This window comes from Alexandromys fortis, unplaced genomic scaffold, assembly GCF_014885135.2.
Source record: "Alexandromys fortis isolate MF-2015 unplaced genomic scaffold, M_Fortis_MF-2015_v1.1 scaffold_45, whole genome shotgun sequence".
Classification (NCBI taxonomy): Eukaryota; Metazoa; Chordata; class Mammalia; order Rodentia; family Cricetidae; genus Alexandromys; species Alexandromys fortis.
In genome coordinates this window covers 6993275-7015481 of record NW_026067926.1, presented here as the reverse complement: position 1 = coordinate 7015481, position 22207 = coordinate 6993275, and the positions used below count along the sequence as shown (strand labels likewise).

The 22207-nt window shown below is 48.3% G+C and overlaps 1 protein-coding gene across 3 annotated transcripts in view; it reads right to left on the bottom strand.

The window, feature by feature from the left end:
• Tmc7 (transmembrane channel like 7) overlaps positions 1-17169 on the bottom strand; it is a 52666-nt gene extending 35497 nt beyond the window's left edge. For all 3 annotated transcript variants that reach the window (XM_050143367.1, XM_050143368.1, XM_050143369.1), the window contains exon 1: positions 17036-17169. In XM_050143367.1, coding sequence (XP_049999324.1) covers positions 17036-17099 — 64 coding nt within the window. In that variant the 5' untranslated portion in view covers positions 17100-17169. The remainder of the gene's footprint in view (positions 1-17035) is intronic.
• Positions 17170-22207: the final 5038 nt, after the last annotated feature.

Sequence of the window (22207 nt, the reverse complement as noted above, 5' to 3'; positions counted from 1 at the left end):
CGCAGGATGGGGGCTGCAGCCTGGCCTGGCTTCAGCTGCTGCACTGTTGCCCACCGCCAGGCCATCCCAGGAAGATATCAGTTCTATGGTCTCAGGATCAAGGCATCTAACGCCACAATCACAGACACCTGTCACACTGTGAGCCACAGTGAGCACACACTTTGGGTGTGGCCGTGAGAAGTACCAGAAGCTAGGCCTAGCGGTATATACATATAAGGCCAGCAGTCAGGAAGCTGAGGCAGGAGGATTGCTGCAAGTGTGAGGGCCAGACTGGGTTAGAAAACATGACCCTGACTCAACTTGACTAGATTTAGAATCAAAGAGTAGACAGTCGAATTGAGGATGGAAATTCACCATCATGGGGCAGGCTCAGCAGATAAAAGAGCTTGCAGGGCAGCCCCGGGATTTGAGTTAGCTTCCCAGAACTCACAGTAGGAGTGCTTAACTCCTGAAGGATTTTCTCTGACCTCCACATATGTTGTGACACGTATACACAGACATACCAGACATACAGGCACACACTCAGAAAAAAAAGGGGGGGGTTCCCCTCCACAGGGAGAGAAAGGAGCATGCCCTTACTATTAAGCCCTTGAACTGGGGACCTAGTGTACTATCAGCTCCCTCAAGTCCCACCCCCCCCCATGAAGGTGGGCTGTGGATTTGAAACGGCCGTGTGAACACTAAAATGACACACAGATAAAGTAGTAATGGCTGAATGTTATAGTGTATTATACACGCTTCTCTCCTCAGCCACTCCGGGGAAATTTCCCATCTTTACATAAAACACACCCAACAATGCCCTCATTTCCATGTCCTCTGAGCTTTCATACAGGACGGTATCGGTTTCAAAGCTCCCACGGACCTCTCACAGGTAGACACAGAAGGCTTCAGTGCTCTGGCTTTTTAAGAGGGAAACTGAGGCTCAGAAAGACGATGAGCCCAGGGCTCAAGGTCAAGACAGTCTCAGCTCCGGCATCTTACAAAGGTCACTCCCTGCACCTCTCTGAGCCTCGGGCGGCTCGTCCTTGGGGAGTATGATGGTCACGTGTTCCTCTGACTTGGGTCTTGCGTGGTCAGTGTGGGAGCTGTTTAGTCACCATGGGCATATTTCCAACATCGGGTGACTGTCTAAATACCAGGAGTTTCTTGGCCACTGGGATCAGGCGGCAGCAGTTAGGCCGTTACCAAGGCGGGAGGATGAGGTGACCACAGGTGGTACCGGTCAAAGCACGGAGCTACCTTTTCTCTTTTTCAGAATGTGGACTGAACCCAGGACCTCACAAACGTCAGTCACATGCTCTAATGTCAGCCACATCCTAAACTTTCTTTGTACTGTGACAGTCTCACTAAGTTCTCCAGAGCAGCCTCCAACTCAAAATTGTCCTGCTTCGGGCTCCTCAGCAGCTGGGCTGACAGGCCTGCACCCCCAGGCTCAGTTCCAAGTTGAGCCTCGGAGTCTAGACCAGTGTCTTGCCCCTAGAAAACCTTCCATTGGAAGGATAGATGGACAAACAAATGGCAGGATGGAAGCAAGGACACGTGAGGTCATCCTTGGTCCTGGCAACTACAGTCCACCCAACCTTAGTGAAAAACATGAACTCTCCCAGGAGACTGCCCAAGCACAATCCGAACGGCACCAAGGGCCCTGAGCTCCCACAGCATGCCTGCCAAGAGTGGCTTCAGCCTAATATGGTGCTGTGCTCCCTGAGGGCTTTGCTTCCTACTTGCAGATTTGTGGAACTCCGGGGAAGAAGGGGCCTCATGGATCATGGAGAGTCTGCCAGTTACTATGGGAATTACAATAGTGTCCTCTTTTCCCACATGGAATATGGTCCAAGATGCCAAGGGATGCCTGAAACAAAGAATATCATGGCATTCTCTCTATACCACACACACACACACACATGCACACACACACGCACATGCACACACACACACACACACACACGCACATACACACACACTCCCATTCAAGTGTGTTTCTGTTGCTGGGGATGAACGGCCTTGGGCGTGTGAGGCAAGTCCTCTATCACTGAGTTACAATGCCAGCTCTGTCTTTTCCATCAAAACCAAGCACTTACGTACACTGTGACCTTAGCTTTTGCAGTTGCTTTTACTTTTAAATATTTGGGTGGGGGCGGGTCATGTATGTGCATGCAGGTGCCTGAAGAGGCCAGAAGAGGGCATCAGATCCCCTGGGGCTGGAACTACGAGCAGTTGTGAGCAGCGTGATGTGGGTGCTGGAAGCTAAACTCCTAACCTCTGCAAAAGCAGTACTGTGCTTAACCACTGAGCCATTGCCCCAGACCAGCTTTTGCAGCTTTGAGGTGTGACAGCAAATTCGTCATGGATTCCCTGGAAGGGAACACATTCTGTTGTCACAGCAGGCTCAGCATACAGTGTTCTTGTCTTCTTTTTCTTAGTCAGACTTGGACTTCTTCAACTCAGGAAGCGCTTCAGCTTCTCTGGCTTACATCGCTTGTGTGTGAGGCAGCAGGGACTTAAATGCAAACACTCCCATGGGGACAGAGATATGGGTGGCTGTTGCATACAGCACAGATGCACCGTGGCGTTCCGTATCAGATAAAGCAGGAGCTACATGATTTCATCACTTCACTTGAAATCTATAAGCTATTTCAGGAATTGTTAATATTTTAGACCATACTTGACCACAGGTTTCTAAAACCACAGACAGCAAAACCTCAGGTAATGGGGTTGGGGGGGGGGGCGGGGGCAACTGCCATTCTGTTGGCCAGGAGCTAGGTTAGGATTCTGGAGAGAGTGAAGGGTTGCTCTTTATGTGATGAGATTTCTCCCACTTCTTCAACCTCCACATCTCCTAAGTGCCCACTCTACAACGGTCCTCCCATCCTTAATCTATGCCATTTAATGTGTGCTGTCTCTGTCCTCTCTCAGGGACCACATCTGAATCATCAGGGTCTGTGCAGGGCTTAGCACATGACAGTGTCTGACAGATACTTGATGAATGAATGAATGAATGAATGAACTGGGAATGGATAAATCTGCTGCTGAGGGCGCAGTGTTCAATTACCAAGCTTTTGGTCAAAGTACATGGTTAGTACCCCAGAAAGCAGGCTATAAAAGTCAAGGGGGAAAAAAATGAAGCATTTTCTTTATTATTCTTTTCTATATGGGCAATAAATTTTTATAATTGAAAATAAAATTTGAAGCCAGGTAGTGGTGGTACACACCTTTTTAATCCTAGGGTTCAGGGAGGCAGAGACAGGCCAGGTGTACAGAGTGAGTTCTAGGACAGCCAGAGATTTGTAGAGAAATCCTGTCTCGAAAAACAAAACAAAAAAAAAAAAAAAAAAAAAAAAAAAAAAAAAAAAAAAAAAAAGAAAAGAGAGAGAAGAAAAGAAAATTTGTTGTTGTTTTTCAGAGTGTGTCTCTATGTATCCCAGGCTAACCAGGAACTCACTCTATAGCTCAGGTTGGTTTCAAATTTAAGATCACTTAGCCTCAGCCTGTCTAGGCCTCAGATTACAGGTGTGAGCCACCATTCCCTGCTCTACACTGAAACCTCTAAAGGGGGGGAAAAACCTGGCAGAAGACACTGACTCTCCTTGATGTCCTGGTTTCGGGTTCTTTCCATAGTCTTGTTTAGGAAATGCACTTTGGCCTGTTAGAAACACAATTCATTGTTCCTAAATGATCTGTGATTAACAATCAGGGAGACACTGATTACAGAGTCTGGGTACACTGAATCCTGAATGCTTGTCCCTTCCCTGTGACTTGATGTCACTGTTATTCTGGAAGCGAACTGGAGGTAGGAAGACTGAAAAACAAACACATACTTACAGATTCCAAAGACTTCTTACCTATAAGTTTCTAAAATTCAGAGACTTAAAAAGCTACCACAAGATACCCATCAAATGTATATATATCCAAAGGGGCCGTTGAGATGGTTCTGCAGGTATGGCACCTGTCACCGGGCCTGATGAGCTCAGTTCATCCCGAGGACCTTCTTGGTAGAAGGAGAGAGGCAACTGCTGTAGATTGTCCTCTGGCTTCCACACATATTCCACAGCACCTCCCACCACACACAAAAGCTCAAGAACTTCCTAAGACCTGCTGCTCCCCCAAAGATCCCCGTCCTCCCACCCGCACCATCCACTCCTCCACCTGCTGCTCCCCCAAAGATCCCCGTCCTCCCACCCGGGCACCATCCACTCCTCCACCTGCTGCTCCCCCAAAGATCACCATCCTCCCACCCGTGTGCCATCCACTCCCCCACTGCTGCTCCCCCAAAGATCCCCGTCCCCCCACCCAGGCACCATCCACTCCCCCATCTACTCAGCCACTTGAGCACATGTGATGAGAAACTACCACAGGCCAAACAGTTCAGACTGAGACACACCCCCGAATACTACACACCATACTCCTGCCGCCTTTTTGAAACTTACTTGAAAGGACAAACATTAAATGAGGAATAACATATATCAGGTGGTGATTACATGGAGGAAAATAAGTTGTGGGTGGGAGGTGGGCAGGTCTTCGAGGATGGGGTATAATTTTAAACAGAGCCATCAAGGAGAGTACCCCAAGAAGCTGGTATTTGCAGAAGGCTGGGGAAACAGGGAGAAACAGATATGCAGCCATTGTGGGAAAGGCTATCAAAGAAGAAAAGAGCAAGTGCAAAGGCCCCGAGGCAGCTGGAACTCAGCCGACTTGAGAGACAGTATGGTGAGAGAGTCACCAGGGAGGACAGTAGGTCGTGGGGGTGGGGGACAAGCCAGGTCACATGGGGCCTCGAGAGTCATGGAAGACATTTGCTTTTGTTTGGTGAAGTGAGAACCATGAGGGATTTGTGGCAGAGCAATGCTGCTCTGGCTAGAATTTAATAGAGATCACTGTGGCTATCACTGTCTCTCCATGGTAGCATGGCTGTGGTCCAAGCTGGGCACACAAGGAAGGTATATGTAACTGGATGCTTTTCTGCCAACTTGTCATGAACCTCAACATATATGAGAAGAGGGAATCGTTTTTACTTTTGAAATTTACTTATATGTATGAGTGTTTTGTTTGCATGTGTCTGTACACCATGTGGATGCTTGGCGCCCTCAGAGATCATGAATTGAGAAGATGCCTCCACCGGATTAGCCTGTAGGCAAGTCTGTGGACACTTTCTTGATTAATGAGGTAGGAGGGCCCAGCTCATTGTGGGTGGGGCCACCCCTGGGCAAGCGGTCCCTGTCCTGGGGTGGATAAGAAAGCAGACCACAAGAGCAAGCCAGTAAGCAGTATTCTTCCATGCCCTCAGCTGCCTCCGGGCTCCTGCCTTGGCTCTCCTCAGTGATGGAAGTGTAAGCTGAAGTAAACCCTTTCCTCCCCAAGCTGCTTCTGTTCCCGGTCCTCAGCAAAGGAAACCTAAGACGGAAGGAAGAGGTCTCTGGCCACTAAAGTGTGATGGAGGAAATGAAGCTTTCGTCTGGTCACATGTCTAAAGCTACCTGTGGCCGGGGCTGTAGGGGATACTGTGGAAGAGTCTGGTTCCCTGGGGCGCAGAGCCTAGGGAAGATGGGAGAAGTGTCGTCTGCCCAGGAGACACCTGGGCAGCGAGCTAGGAGAAACAACCTCAGTCACATCAGCTGGTCATATGGGTCAGGAGTCTGGCTGGACTGGACCCCACATTTTACAACCAGGTGAGCAAACAGCCCTCAGGAGCAGGTGACTAACTTGCTAATCAGAGCCACCACTGGGTGAAGTGTCTGGATCATTTAGTTGTTGAGCCAGATGAAAGTTGGGTGTGCTTAGGGATCACAGAGAACCGGCCAGTTCCTGTGAGTCAGTGTGTCTGATGATTTGGAAAGGTCTGTAGGACGGAGCCCCGCCCCCCTGGCCACCTGCCTGGTGCTGCACCCCAGCTCCTCCCCCCCCCCCTTGTTGTAGGCTAGCGTGTGTCTTGACTATCCTGTGCCTCCTCGGTCGGCTCTCATGTGTGAAGTGTTTAGACAAGAGCCAGACAAACACCACGTGCCTGTAGTATCTGCTGCCCACGTAGCAGAAAAGATCCCCAAGTGACAGTCACAGATGTGTTCTAACAAAAGCTCATTCACAAAACTAGGTGGCGGCTGATGCAGTGAGACACACGTGGAAGCTGAGACTCACTCTTCATTGATAAAGTTTAGCGTGTGAAATGATTCTGATGGGCGTGGGAGGTGTCTTCTCTCTACCAAGACTGCTTCAAAAACAAAGAGGCTGAGGCAGGAGGATTGAGAATCTGAAGTTAGTTTGGGCAAGGCCCTTTCTCGAAATAAATATAAACAAATGGGGCTGGGGAGATGGCTCTGTTGGTAAAGTGCTTGCTTGCAAGCACAGAGAACTGAGTTCAATCCCAGGACCCACATGAAAAAACTGAGCATAGTGGCATGTGTCTAATCCTAGCACTGGGAAGGCAGAGGCAGGTGCAGCCCTGGAGCCAGCCTAGCCTGCTTGCTTTGTACTTGGTGAGTTCCAGGCCAGTGAGAGACCCTGTGTGGAAAAAAAAAAAAAAAAAAAAAAAAAAAAGCTGCACCTGAGCACCTGAGAAACCTTACTTGAGGTCATCTCATGTGCACATGCATGCACACCTGCACAAACGCATGCATATGTGCACACACAAATAATAATAAATACTATAAGTAATTTCCAGTTTTCCTAGCAGCAAGGACAGCAGCCTCTGGGGAGCATAAGCACACACCACAGTTATGGAAAACTTTTACACTGGCTCCCTGGTTTGTCTCATGCATTATTCTTTTCTGCAGCCACAATAAGAACGTTGCATAACAATGAGCCAAAGCTTGCCATGAGGGGCAACCTCAGCAGGACATGCTCACGCCGCATGTCTGCCTTGGCAGTGGCCCAGCACCTAACAGGTATGTACGTATTCAACAGATGTCCCTCTGACGGACACAGGGATATGTGGCCTTGGGAATGTCTCTGCTCCTGGGTGACCGTAGTCTGCTGGCCTGTTTTCCACCACTAAATTGTCACAAGATGCCCAAAGTGGCTGGTGCTTCATAAGCAGGCTGACTTCACATAGTTCTGGCAGCTCACGGTGCTGGGCTCAGTTCTGGTGAGGGCCACGGAGCTGCTGCCTCTGGAGGCAGGTACAGTACTGCCTCGCTGAAGTCACCGGAAGTCAGAGAGGAGCCTGGGGGATTCGCAATCTCTTTGGTGGACACCCCCTCCCCCATTAAGTTCTCTCTCTCTCTCTCTCTCTCTCTCTCTCTCTCTCTCTCCTGTTTTATTCAAGACAGAATTCCATGTAACTCCAGCTGGCAGAAGATGGCCTTGAACACCAATCCTCCAGGCTCCGTCTCCCAGCTGCTAAGATTATGCAGGCCACCACATCACACTCCATCATTTTCCAATACCAGCACCCTAGGGACCCTGCCTCCAACACACAGGTCCTCGGGGATAAGCCACATGCAAGCGACCACAGGTGGCTTGTCAAGTAACTTCTCTGTGCCTCAGAGAAGTTTTTTTATCCACAAAGATAAAACATCTTGTCCTGGTTTGCTTTCTGTTGCTGTGATGAATACCACGACCAAGCGCTACTTGAGTAGGAAAGGCTTGGTTTGACTTACACTTCCAGGTAAAAAGTCCATCACCAAGGGAAGTCAAGGCAAGAAGCTGGAGACAGGAACCAGGAGCAGAGGCCGTGGAAGAACACGGCCTACTGGCTTCCTCTCTGGCTCACACTCACCCAGCTGTCTCAATAGCCCTGGTAGGTCTTATTTAGCCCAGATCCTGCCTCAGGATGGAGTCTCGGTCTCTCTCACATCCATCACCAGTTCAGACAACCTCTCTCAGATGTGGCCACAGGCCAATCTGATATACAGTTCCTCAGCTGAGGTTTCTTCTTCCCAGGTGATTCAGGTTGTGTCAAGTTGACAGTAAAAACTATCCAGGACAAACCCTTACTTCACCGAGTTCCTGAAAGAACTTGGGAAAATATGTTACACACTCAAACGCAGACCTGGGCTTGTGGAGTTCACACAAACAGGCTCCAGCTTGCCTGACCCGGGCCTCCCTGCTCCCCTAAGCTCTACCAGAGGCCTCTTCACACACACACACACACACACACACACACACACACACACACACACACCGCGGCTGTCCACCGTCACTGACACCTCCACATGCTCACTGGGCAGCCAGGGGGCAGGTCCCTTACAGCCCCGAGGACTTCAAGCCCAGGTGCAGCAGGATCTTGATGTCCATCAAGAGAAGACTCAAAACTAGTCAAGAGGGAGGCAAAGTTAGGGAGTCTACTGGTTACCCAGAAAGACAGACTGGAAGAAGGCCCAGTGCAGGTGGGAGAGGCTTGCCCCTAGCTGCCTCCGCAGCCACTGTGGACACAGTTCGTGGGCTTCCAAGCTATCCTGTCTATAAGGTTAGATGTTAGAGGAAGCCCATGCTGGCCTGGAGACTTATTACGGAGCTGTGTCCCCAGAGACACAACTTGCCACTGGGGAAGGAAATGCTAATATTAAACACACACACAACTAAGAGGCCCTTGCTCTTCCTTGGGTCACAGGATGCTGGACTTAGGGCCCCATTTAGTAGCCAGAGTTTTTATATGTATTTATGTATACATACACACACAAAATATTAGTTTATATATACTCATATATTTACATAGACATATACATACACATGTATTTTTTTAACCTATGTGCATTGGTGTTTTGCATTGGTATGCCAGTGAGAATGTCAGATCTCCTATAACTGGAATTATAGACAGTTGCTATGTGGATGCTGGGAACTGAACCCACCCAGGTCCCCTGGAAGAGCAGTCAGTGCTCTTAAACATCTCTCCAGTCCCCCCAAGTAGCCAGAGTTCTGACAGCTTCTCAGAAAGTAGAGGGCAGTGCTCTAGACCTGGGTGTCAGCCAGTGAGGGACAGCAATCAGAACCAGGAATGTGTGTGGCGAAAGAGGGTCCTTTTTCATGTTTTCTTGGTTCTCTCTTCCTTCCTCTCTCCCACTCTCCCCCCTCCCTATGTTGGAGGCAGAACCTAGAACCCTGCTGTGCAGCCAAGGATGGCCTCCATGCTCCAGCACTACCCTGCTGTGGACTATTAGGTAAAGATGTGTTACATTTGTTTATGCTGTGGAATATTTGTTTAATGATGCAAAGATGTGTTTCATTCTTTTATGTTGCATTTGTTTAACTCTGTGAAGATGTGTTACTTTGCCTGTCTAAAACACATGATTGGTCTAATAAAGAGCTGAATGGCTAATAGGTAGGTGGAATAAAGGACTGGAGAGCTGGTAGACAGAGAATAAGTAGGAAGAGAAGAGAGGGGATCGTGAAAATGAGAGGACACCAGGGACCAGGCATCCAGCCAGCAATGGAGAAAGAAGAAGGAAATACAGAATAGAGAAAGGTAAAAGTCCAGAGGCAAAAGGTAGATGGAATAATTTAAGAAAAACTGGCTAGAAACCAGCCAAGCTAAGGCCGGGCATTCATAAGCAAGAATAAGACTGTATATTTATTTGGGAACTGGGTGGCAGACCCCTAAAGAGTGAAAAAAGCAACTGCACTCCCCATTCCTCTGCTTCCAGCCGACTAGTCACGGCTGCCTTGCTTAGCTCTTCCCCTATTTTGTTTAAGTTTGGTCTTTAAAATTACATTTACCTCTGTGTGCAGGTGGGTAAGCCAGAGGGCACGTGCCTGTGGAGGTAAGAAGACCACCGCGGAGCTCAATAGAGAAGTTTGAGGAGTCCTCTCCTTCTGCCATGTGAACCCCAGAGATCAAACCCAGGTCACCAGGCTTGGCTGACGAGCATTTTTGCCCACTGAGCCACCTCACCAACTCCCGTTTGCCTTTTGAGACAAAGTTTCAAGTAGCCCAGGCCAGCATCAAACTGGCTATTTATCTGAGAATGACCTTGAACTCTTGGTCCTCCTGACTCTACCTTCTGTGCCCACCCCTCTCATTTATTTCTTAACTAGCCCACCTGTCCTCTGCCCTTCAGGTTCCTCTGTAGGAAGAAGCTTCTGTCCCACAAGTTGTTCACAAGTAATCACAGGCTAAATACTAATTATAAATGCTTGACTAACAGCTCAGGCTTGTTACTACCTAACTCTTACATTTAAATCAATCCCTATTTCTTACTCATGCTTTGCCCGAAAATATGAGCCTAATTCCACATTGACCAAAGGTCAGAGTAGGAACTTACCTCTAGTTCCTTCAAGATTATTGTGTTTCTACCTGAAAGGTCCCACCTAGATGTAAAGCAGAGAGTCACACTCTCTCAAGGTTATTGTCAACAGGTGTGGCTCACAGCCAGCCCTTGTACTACACAGAAGTGTGTTCCTACCTCAAACAAGAGTCTTAGGAGCCAACTAAGGGTCCAGTTTCTTTATGGAGATAACTTTGGATTCCACCCAGGGAGTGGTTTGCCTACAGAATGTTTCCGTCTAAGGTGTGTGTGACTCTTTGTTCTAGCAACAGAATGTTTAACTGTGGATGGAGCCCACTACCATCAACTGGTCTGTTCATTTCTTTGTATCATGTTAATGCAGTTTTTTGTCTTACTCCTAGCTTTGGAGTAAGGGTTCTCTCTCTCTGTCTCTGTCTCTCTCTCTCTTTTCTTTCTTTCTTTTCTTTTTCTTCTTGTTGTTTTTCGAGACTGGGTTTCTCAGTAGCTTTGGAGCCTATTCTGGAACTAGAGCTCTTGTAGACCAGGCTGGCCTCAAACTCACAGAGCTCTGCCTGCCTCTGCCTCCTCAGTGCCGGGATTAAAGGTACACGTCACCACAGTCCAGCTCAGGGTGAGGAGTATCTTAAGCAGCTGGAAATTAAACATAGGCAAATTTCAGTATTCACTGGAATTCCCTCCCGATACTATCCTATATGTTTCTCTGTTTTATTTTCATTCGCATATTCATATTCTTTACTATATTCCCAAATCCCCATGCTTCCACCCTGGCAAGAGGTATTTTTGTCGAGGCTGGTCCCCGACAACACATGGCTTGGTACCTTTTCTCGGTTCAACACGCCCATCTTGCTTCTCTCCGCATTGGCTTGTGACTTCACAGACTCAGCCTTTCTCCCCCCCCCCCCCCCCCGCATTCCCAGTTGGCCTCTCCCACCTAATTTTATTCTGTTCAGCTATTGGCCAGTCAACTTCTTTACTGAACCTATCACAGAGACATATATTCACATAGTGTAAAGGAATATTCCACAGGTACCCTCTTCCTGAAGGCTCCTCCCACTTGCGTTGCCACCAAAGGCCCCCAAACACTTCTCTTTATGTCCTCCTGCCTCAGCTCAGAGTCACTTCACATCTGAGCTGGCACTGCTCCCCTCCCCCACCCCAAGCCTCTGTGTAATTTCTTTCCCAGCAGTGAGGTTCCCTTGGATTTTCTTCCGATCCTTCTGTCCATTACTCCCTTGACCTGGAACTCTGTGGCCTGTCTCTTGCAGGCTGGCTCTCCAGGGGTCAGTCCAAGGGCCTGACTAGAGCAGGCACCATCCCCATCCTTCTACTTCTGGGAGAGAAGCCCAAGTGCACAGCCTAGCTTGACTGGGTGGTCCCAGACCCAAACAATCTTCCTTGGGAAAGAGCAGCCAGCCTGCAACAGAGTCACACCCCAGCAAAGGCATTTCCCCCTTTTATCCATCCCGTGTTTTCACTTCCTGAAAACACAAAGACAGCAACCTCTAATCTGGGTCACTGTTGCTGGACAGAGCTGGGCTCCTACAGACAGAGGGGCAAAAATAGCTCAAGAGAACCAGTCCCCACGAGAACCCTGACTGAAGTTCTGACTGAAAAAGGCTCAAGCAATTGCCAGCCTGGTCCAAAACATTCCACCCTCTTCAGACACCTAGAAGCAGTGGGTCATTCACCGGATGAGTGGGCTCAGCAGATAAAGGAAGACAAACACCACAGGCCAATGGCTATTTGTCTTGTGTTTATTGTGGTATAGTAGACAACTCAAGTGGAAGAGCAGTTTTAAGTCTGTGCAAATGCCTGACGGTGTATCTGCAGAAGCCTGGGCACAATGGACATGTCCCAAACCTCGGGCTGTTAGTCAAAGACCAAGCAAAACAACGCATAGTGCAGTCAGGGCGCTGGGACAATATCCCCAAGTATTGTCCTCAGAATCTCACATCCCAGCTACTGGGCAAGACACACACACACACAACTTCTCTTGCTCAAAGTCAGTGTGAAAACTGCCATCCTCTATCCCCAAGACAGAAGAAAGTTGACTTTAATCTCCCCAGGCTGTCTGGGTGTCTGGAAGGACTCCACCTGTGTTTTGACAGGTGCTCTCTTTGATCTCAAGAGGGAAGCTGCCCGGTGACCCCTGAGAAGCTGGGGGCCCTGCCTGGCCTATTAGCATAGCTCACACACAGCCTTGATGTGCCTCACAGTTCTCCAGGGGTGATCCCATGGGGCTTCACCACCTAAAAAGCAAAATGGAGAGGTCACCCAGGATCTTTGATGGAGCTAGGCGTAGTACACACCTCAAGTGCCAGCACTGGGTGACAGAGACAGGAAGAAGGCAGGTGCAAGGCTAGATCGGGCTACACTCGAAGACTCTGCCCAAAATACAGGAGGAAAAGGGGGGGGAGGCAAGGTTTTCCAACAGTAAGAAAACTGTGCACACGTGAGCTGAGCAACCCCATCCACAGGGACCCAAGGGCTGAGTCAGCCCAGATGTCCGTGGATGTGAGCATCCACAAATGTGACCCACTGGCAATGGAGTATTAGTCACCCATCAAAAGGATGGAAGCACTGTGTCATGTGACCATGGATGAATTCTGATGTCATGCTTAGAGAAAGCCACTAAGCACTCACACCCGTGTCAGGATGGGAGAACCACCGAGGTTAAAGTGGGCTGGTTGCGTGAGACCGAGGAGGGGGAAGGGAATGAAGGAAGGAGGTGGAGCCTCTGTGGGGCGATGGAAACACACTGGAACCAGTCAGAGCTGGTCAGATCCCTTTCCTGAGGTGGGAGAAACTTTAAGTAGTAAGATCGATGCTATAAAGGATTAACTTGCTTAGGAAATATAAATTACACAAAGTGGAACTTAGCAGAAGGAGCACTGCCTCCAGACTGGAGAAAAGTAGTACAAGCTCGCTAAAAACTGCAGGAAGAAAAAAATCATGCCATAATTGAAGTGTAGGGTTGTGGCAAAGAACAGGTCCCTAAGGCCAGAGCAGGTCTGCAACCATCATGAAGTTCTGGTCTGCAGTTCAGTCCCCTGAGTCCTTACCACGAGAAGCACAGTTCTGTTAGGTGGGCAAGATCTGGTAACAAACTTTCAAACAGAACAACACTGGTTAAGAAATGATCCTGGGGGGCAGGCTGGAGAGATGGCTCAGAGATTAAGAGCATTGCCTGTTCTTCCAAAGGTCCTGAGTTCAATTCCCAGCGACCGCATGGTGGCTCACAGCCATCTGTAATGGGGTCTGGTGCCCTCTTCTAGCTTGCAGGCGTACACGCAGATAGAATATTGTATACATAATAAACAAATAAATATATTAAAAAAAGAAATTATCCTGGGACCAGGGTGGTGGCCTTTAATCCCAGCACTCGGGAGGCAGAGGCAGGCAGATTTCTGTGAGTTCGAAGCCAGCCTGGTCTACAAGAGCTAGTTGCAGGACAGGCTCCAAAGCTACAGAGAAACCTTGTCTCAGAAAAAAAAAAAAATCCTGGTAATATCCCTGCTATGTAACTCTCTCATCTGCCCAAGTGGCTGGACTTCAGTCTCCCGTCTCTGTTTAAATTGTTCAAAGTGTGACCTGAGGCTGAACTAAAAGAATTAAGGATGACAGCGTATGTAGAATATAGAAGCCTAAAGTGTGTAAGTTAATAAAAAAAGACCTTCTGCTCCAGGTTAGCCCTCTTTGGACATCAGTCAGGGCAGGGTGAGCCTATCACTAAAGAGCTTTCTCCTTATTCTTCCTGAATAGCAGAGTGGGTTCTCACTGGGGGGGGGGGCAGGGAGCATGCTTCTGCATCACTCCATGCTGAGAAACAGCAGCTGAACATGTATGACCAAACCTCCATGAAGGAAAGAGAAAAGGAGGGACGGAGGGAGAAGAAAGAGAGGGAAAGGAGAGGGAATATTAGGAAGAAATGATCTCACAGAGGAGTGCACAGACAAAGCAGCTTGGCAAGACAAGCCTTTTTGTAGAAAGGATGCACCAAGACCCAAACTGGGTGAGCAAGACACGGGACAGAAGGTTCACTTCATTTTTTTTTTATTTTTTGGTTCACTTCATTTTTACACTAACACGGGTGCTGTGTCTTCCCCTACTGCCCCATTGTCTGGGGTTGGACCAATCTTTCAGGATTGCCTAGTTTTAACAGAATCCATGCAAAGGAAATGAAGAAAAATAGAGGACACTTAAATGCTGATGACACAGCTGCCTTTACTCCTAGCATCTGCAAGGCAAGAGAGGCATATCTCTGTGAGTTCGAGGCCAGCCAGGTCTATATAGTGAGTCCCAGGCAGGCCTGCGCTGCATAATAAACTATTTGAAACAAAACAAAAATGCATTAAGCCAGGTATAGGAAGAACCCCTCCCCCTCAGGGGAAGCCAGGGGGCGCCTCAAGAGCATATGGTAGGGACAGAGCCCAGCCTGGGAGAGGCAGTCAAGGAGAGCTTCTGGGAATAAATGACCCTGAAGGAAGAGAAGAAATGTACGTATCTTTTAAGGTAGGTCATAGTCCCCAAGGTGGAGGGACGGGGGCTAGAGCAGGATAGTACCATCAGGTGGGCGTGGGAGGAATGAGCATGGAAATAGGAACCAACGGAGAAGGGCATCCGTGCAGACACTACCATCAGAGTGTGCCAGGCACTTATGAGCACTGAGGCCACCTTCCAGAAGCCCGGGGGCACAAGGAAGCACAGCCTTAAATAACAACAGTCAACATTTTGTAGCATTGCCACTGGACCCAGGACAGCCCCAGAGAGCCATGTTCCCAACATCTGGATGCTCACATCCAAACCCAGCATCCTGCACACTGCGCAAGGAGACCTGAGTGTCCAAGGAGTCACTGCAGAAACACAGTGTGAACCTCAAGAACGGACACGGGACACTCCAGCTTCCAGGCTGCTCTTCTGGAGACGGCTGCTCACGGGAGGACATGGGTCATGTTAAGGGGAAGCATAAACAGCCCTGAGGAGGCCCAGACAGAGAGGAAGCGAGGCCCCTGCCAGCAAAGCTGGGTCACCCCACATGATCAGGACATGGTAGAAAGGATCCTCTAGCCCTAGTCAAAGGTGCAGACAACTGCAAATCCAGGTGTCCATGACCACAACCTTACTGTATGAATTCAGGGGGCAGAGACCTCCAGAGGGCTCACTCCTGTCTGCACCCTCTAAGGCCTGGCCAGAGAAGTACTGCTTATATACAGCCCACCATGCCACTGTGGGTTCCTTTTCCAAAGAGGCTCCACTTCATGCTGCTAGATTAGGAGGTCAAGAAACAGCATCTGCCTGGGACTGGTAGTATGGACCTGTATCCCAGAATGCCAGGGCAGGGCAGGTTGTAAGTTGAAGGCCAGCCTGGGCAGCATAGCGAGCAATGTCTCAAAATTTAAAAACAAGCAAAACCAACCAGAGGTAGTGGTCAGGATGTAGAGGCAGGAGTCCAAGACCAGCCTGGATTACACAAGATAGTGTCCAAAAAACAACAGCAAAANAAAAAAAAAAAAAAAAAAAAAAAAAAAAAAAAAAAAAAAAAAAAAAAAAAAAAAAAAAAAAAAAAAAAAACAGCAACAAAAAACAACAACCAAAAAACTTAAAATGTAAAAGAAGGCTGGGGGATGTAGTTCAGAGGGAAAGTTCTTCTCTCACGTGTGTGAGACCCTGGGGATCAATTCCCAGTATTACAAATCAAGCAAAACCTTGTGCATACCCAAGGGACTGAGGAAATGGTTCAACTATAGGAGCTCAAGAGTTGCTTAGTGGCCCTTCCACTCTCCCGACCTGAGAAGAGGGGAATGGCAACAGTGTAGCATGTGCTGGGATAAGAGGAAGATCAGATGCAACCAGCCACAAAGACACTTGGAGTCCACAGTGCAGGAATGGAATTCTGGAACTTCATACAAGGCCAGAAAACTCTACCAGGAGACACACCCCCACCCCTCTCTGGGGGGACTCTAGGCCAGTCACACTGAAGTCTCTGACTGCTACCGGAGGGCTGAAATAAAGCTGACATCAGCAATGCTGGGACCTAGCGAGAAAAAAACTATCATAACGCCTCGCCTGAATAATTTTTTTTCCTGATTCCAAAGCATTGTCCCAGGCTCAGGGTCTTTCTTCTTGATGTTGAAAACAATCCAAAGCGAAGGACCCCCACGCTGGCTTCTAAGTCTTGCTGCACGCTAAGCTTTGCCTTAGTAGATATAATCTCACACTGAAACTCAGCCTTACGGATCTCATTGCGAAGTCTGGCTCAGGGCAGAAACAAAATATATACAAACTACAGGGAAGCCTGCCTGAGGGGCTTGGCAACTCTATTGTATCTACTGGGCGGTGTCTTTACACATTTCTATAAAATCTTAGGACGCTGTGTGAACTGACTGTATGTTTAACAGAAAAAGAAAATCTCCCTGCTACCATTGACTACTGTCTCACTATAACTGGGACTATGTGGGGGCATTTATTAATATTTCACTGTTTCTCAGCCAATCTGAGGTTTAGAGAGGGCAAGTCACTTGGTAAAATTCACACAGCAATAAAGACCAGAGACAGAATGGCTTCCAAGTGGATCTAAAGAGAATATCCAGGGGTAGGCGGCTCGAGGTCAGCCTGTAGGGCAGGCAGGTTGTCACAGTCTCTTTACAGAACAGATAGATGGCGATCTAGAGGCCGGCCTGGGTCCGAGGGTCATCGTATGGAAAGTGAGGACTGCCTTCCCCAGCTCGGTAGACAGGGCGAGGGGAGCCTCCCCGTCCGGCAGGTCCACTGCCCACCGTTTTCCCCGCAGCGGTCCCCTTCTGGGGACCAGGGCAGCCAGCCCGCCTTCCCGCGCGCACGGTCCCGCCGAGTCCTACCTGGGTGTGTGGCCCGCTGCCGGCTGGACCCGCGACCTGGGTCGCCCGCGCTGCCCTCGCTCATCTTGGCTCCGCGAGGACCCTCCAGCCGCCTGGGCCAGCCGCCCCGCCTCGTCGGGTTCCGGATGACGTCACAGAGGCGGGCGGGGCCGTTCCCACGGGCGCGGGGTGGGGACCAGATACCTCCGAGAGCCTCTCCCTCTTTTCTCAGTCTTTCTTCTCCCCTTCTCCTTGCCCCCTTCCTTCCCTTTCCCTCCTTCCCAGTGTTCTCTCCCCTCTCTTTTGCTCCCTCTCCTCCCCTTCCACTTCCCTCCCTCACTCTTATGGTACCCTGAGACCTAGATTTGAACTCCTAATCTGCCTCCTACCAAATGCTTGGATTACAAATCCCATTGTGGTAAATTGTCATTTGGTAGCAAGGACATGGAAAGTGTGGAACGTTACCGTTTGAGTTCATCTATACGTGTGTGTGTGTGTGTGTGTGTGTGTGTGTGTGTGTGTGTGTGTGTAGACACACGCATAATAACTAACACAGTAATGTGCCTTGCACCAAATTTCAATGTGTTTGTAAATAGCTCTCTAGAGGGTGTAGTTAACTCTCTTGCATGGTTACTGGGGTGAGGAGAGCAGGTGGGGGAGGATTTGCTACACATGCTTGTCTTAGAAACGTTCTCATTCCACCTACACCCCATACCTATGTTCATATGCGGTTAAAACATAAAATTAAAGGTAATGAGTGGGCCGGTGAGATGACTCAGCAGGTGAAGGTGCTTGCCGCCAAGCCTGACTGCCTGAGTTCTAACCTCGGAGTCCACGTGGTGGAAGACGGACCGATTCAATCCCCCTGCCTGCATACAGACACAAAATAAATATGTAAATAAATGAAATTTGGATAATTGTCTTTATTTTTTATTTTTTTAATATTTATTTATTTATTATGTATATAATGTTCTGTCTGTGTGTATGCCTGCAGGCCAGAAGAGGGCACCAGACCTCATTACAGATGGTTGTGAGCCACCATGTGGTTGCTGGGAATTGAACTCAGGACTTTTGGAAGAGCAGGCAATGCTCTTAACCACTGAGCCATCTCTCCAGCCCCTGTAATTGTCTTTTATAAAAGAAAGTGGGGCTTGAGAGAAGGTTCGTTGGTTAAGAACACTTCCTACTCTTCTGGAGAGTTAGAGTTCAATTCCCAGCACCCACAACCATCCTGAACTCCAGCTCCCGGCGATCTGACACCCTCTCCTAACCTACACAGGCACCTGCATGCACATGGCCTATATTCACACAAACACTCATATATGCATAAATAAAAATAGCTCTTAAAGAAGATCTTGGGATACAGAGGCAGACAGATACCTGTGAATTTTAGCCAGCCTGGTCTATATACCTAGTCTCAGAGGAAAAGAAGGGAGAGGAAAGGAATGAGACTTAATGAGAAGGTGCAGTTGCTGTTCCACCTTCTCAGGAGGCTGAGGCCAGAAGGTTGCTTGAGCCCAAGAACTCAAGGCCAGCTGGAGCAACATAGAAACTTCATCAAAACAGAGGAAAGGAGTGGGAGGGGTAGGAAGAGCAGGCAGGTGGCAACAAGGCAGAGCAAGAAGTTCTATTTTAGGAATTACTAAGAGGCTCGGACGCCAGCTGGCACTGGAAGCCTTTAGCAACGGCAGTGAAGTTATCCAGGCAGGGTCATTATGGCTGTTTGACGGTCACCCAGCTTCCCTCCCTGTGCCCTTTGCAGCCCTGGTACATTTTCTTATGCTGTGCCTCCTTCCTCCCTTGTCACTTAGATAGTGGCCTTTGGATGTTTACACGGTTTCTGTCCTTGTAGTTTCTCTGTCTTAGTGGATGATTAATACAGGATATTAACATTGCTTTAAAAAAAATGCCAGGCATGGTGACTCAGGCTCAAAACCCCAGAGCTTTAGAGACAGGGACAGGACTATTATGAGTTCAAGTCCAGCCTATCTTAAAACAAATAAGAAAAGTGAGCTATAATATAAAGAATGTGATACTACTGTAGCAAAGAGTGTGCAGGTATAAATTACAGCCTCATCCCCGGGGCCTGAGCCATTCCTTCTCAAGCAGCAATCTGCCTCCTACTGTTTTTCTTCTTTTCCCAACTTTCTTTCACTTTTCATTATTTCTAGTTAATTTTAAGCTTTAATTTATGAACACGGATGTTTTGTCTGCACATATGTCTGTGTACAATGTGTGTTCCTGGTGCCCATGGAAGCCAGAAGAGGGTATCAGACCCCCTGCAAATGGAATTGCAGACAGATGTGAGCTTCCACGTGGGTGCTGGGAATCAAAACCAGATTCAAATTCAGTGCTCTTAATTACTTAGCCATCTCTCCAGCCCCTAGAGAGTTTGCTATTTTTTTGTTTTTGAAGTTTCATTAACCCAGGCCAACCTGGAACTCATTACACTAGCAAGGATGGCCTTGAATTTTTGCCTCCGCCTCCCAAGTGCTGGGATTGCAAATGTGTGCCACCACGCCTGGCTTCACTGTCAGCTCTTCCGGAAAACTGCATTTGTAATAAAGAAATAGAAATTCCTGAGATGGGTGTGGTTGTTTGAGGCCAGCTTGCAAGGTGGAACCCTGTGTCAAAAATCAAAGAAAGAAGGAAGGGAGGGAGGGAGGGAGGGAGGGAGGGAGGGAGGGAGGGAGGGAGGGAGGGAGGAAGGAGAAAGAAACGAAAATGAGATTTAGTCATCATTACCATTTGTATGTGCGTAGTATGTGTGTGTGCAGGTGCTTATGAACAGGTATGTGGAGGGCAGAGGTCACCTCGGATTTCACACCTTGGAAGCTTTCCACCTTGTATTAGTTACATTTTCATCACTGTGATAAAATACCACAACCAAAGCAACTTATTAAGTAAGCATTTGTGTAGTTATTTTTTTTTACTCTTGGTTTTTTGGGGGACCTGCCACCCCACTCCCAAATAAATCACTACAGAGTTTTATTCTTTTTTATAAATACCTGGCCTTAACTTGGCTTGTTTCTAGCCAGCTTTTCTTAAATTATCCCGTCTACCTTTTGCTTCTGGGCTTTTCTCTTTCTCATTTCTGTATACCTTTCTTTGCTTCTTACTCCATGTCTGTCTGGGTGGCTGGCCCCTAGTATTCTCCTCTCCTTGTTCTCTTGTTCCTCCTTTTCCAAATTTCACCTTCTATTTATTCTCTCTGCCTGCCAGCCCTGTCCATCCTTTCTCCTGCCTCATTATTGGCTGTTCAGCTCTTTATTAGACCATCAGGTGTTTTAGACAGGCAAAGAATCACAGTTTCACAGAGTTAGACAAATACAGCATAAACAAGGGCTTTAATGATCTTCACATCATTAAACAAATGCACCAGAGCATAAACAAATGTAACACACCTTAAGATAATATTCTACAAGCTTGTTTGGGTTTATAGTCCCAGAGGGTTAGCGGCTGTGACGGCAGGATGGAGACAGCAGGCAGTGGGCAGCTGGAGCAGCTGAGAGCACACATCTGGATCTACAGGCAGGAGGCAGAGAGGGTTTATTCCAAATGGCGCAAGTCTTGTGAAGCCTCAAAAATCTGCCCCCAGTAACACACCTCCTCTAACAAGACCACACCTCCTAATCCTTCTCAAATAGTCCACCAACTGGGGACCAAGTACTCAGCCGTAGGAGCCTAAGAGAGCCATTGTCATTGAAACCACCACACGGTGGTAAAGTCAGGGCCACCCTTACTGACTCAGCCATTTCAAAGTTTAGGGATATAGTCAGGACCTGCTGTGTGTCCATCTCCTCCAACTTTTCTCCTCTAGTGTTTTCAAGCTCTGAAAACTACTCTTTATAGGGAGGCAAAAATCCTCCTGTGGATAGCCACAGAGACTTGGTTAGTGTTCCATGATATAAGGATACCACCTGGCCTTCCATGAATCTCTTTTCATGACTCTTTCTCGGTGGCAAAGGATTCAGTTAGACCGGCCAACCGGAAGCACCAACGATCTTTCTGTCTCTGCTCCCAAGACTGTGATTACAAGCACACACAACAGACAAGGTCTCACTCTGTATCTCAGGCTGGCTTCAAACTAACAAATCCCCCTGCCTCAGTCTCCCAAATGCTAGGATGACAGGCATGCTGCCACCACGCCCAGCTGGAAGTCAAATAGTTTGAAACCTCTTGTCAGATGCACAGACTTTAGCTCTGTTTCCTTGACTAGACTCTCAATAGACAAATGGAAGACACCTAACATATATTTATTCAAATCATCATTAATGCACTTAACAATAATAGACCACCCCAACTGCTAAGTGGTTGTGCAGTCAAAGTTCAATCACCTCCCCCAGGGGGTCCTTGGTTTGCTTGTCAGCATAACACATGGGCTTGGGCCATGATGTCAGGCTGGGGTGACTCCTGCTGGGGGTAGTTTGAGATCCCCAGTGAGCTAGAAAAGCTTTTGATCTGAAGGATGGGAGCCAGGGTTGACTCCAGCACCAAGTGAGAGGTCATCCTATCTCACACAACAGCCATCCTGCGCCCCAGGAAGTTGGTAAGAAAAACCTGAACCAATGACTGGAGAGATGGCACTTCTGTTAACAGTGCCTACCCCTCTTCCAGGTGACTCAAGTTTGGTTCTCAGCACCCCTGTAAGGGAGCTCACAGTTGGCTGTAGCTCCAGCCCCATGGGATCCAATCTCCCTTTCTGATCTCCAAGGGCACACACATGTATATGGTAAATACAGACAGACACATAGAATTCACATAAACAGATTAGTAGGGGCTGGAGAGGGGGCTCAATGATTAAGGGCGCATACAGTTCACATTCTTGCTGAGTACAGTCATTTAGTTCTAGAGAGGGCTCAATAATTAAGAACACGTAGTGTCCTTGCCGAGTACAGTTGTTTGGTTCTCAGCACCTGCATGAGGCAGCTCACAGGAACTCCACTTCCAGGAGGAAGTGGGCACCTCTGTCTGCTGCAGGCACCTGTACTCACATGCACATACCTACCCACCCCTGCATACACAAATATGCATAATAGAAAAAATGAGCCATGGGCCTGCATTGCACAAACAACCTTTTAGTATTTCTGCTTCCTTTAGACAAGAACCCAGTTTTCCAGAAGCACAACACCATGTATGTTATAAGAAGAAGAGCACTTAGGATTTAGTCTCAAATTGCTTCTGAGGATGAGC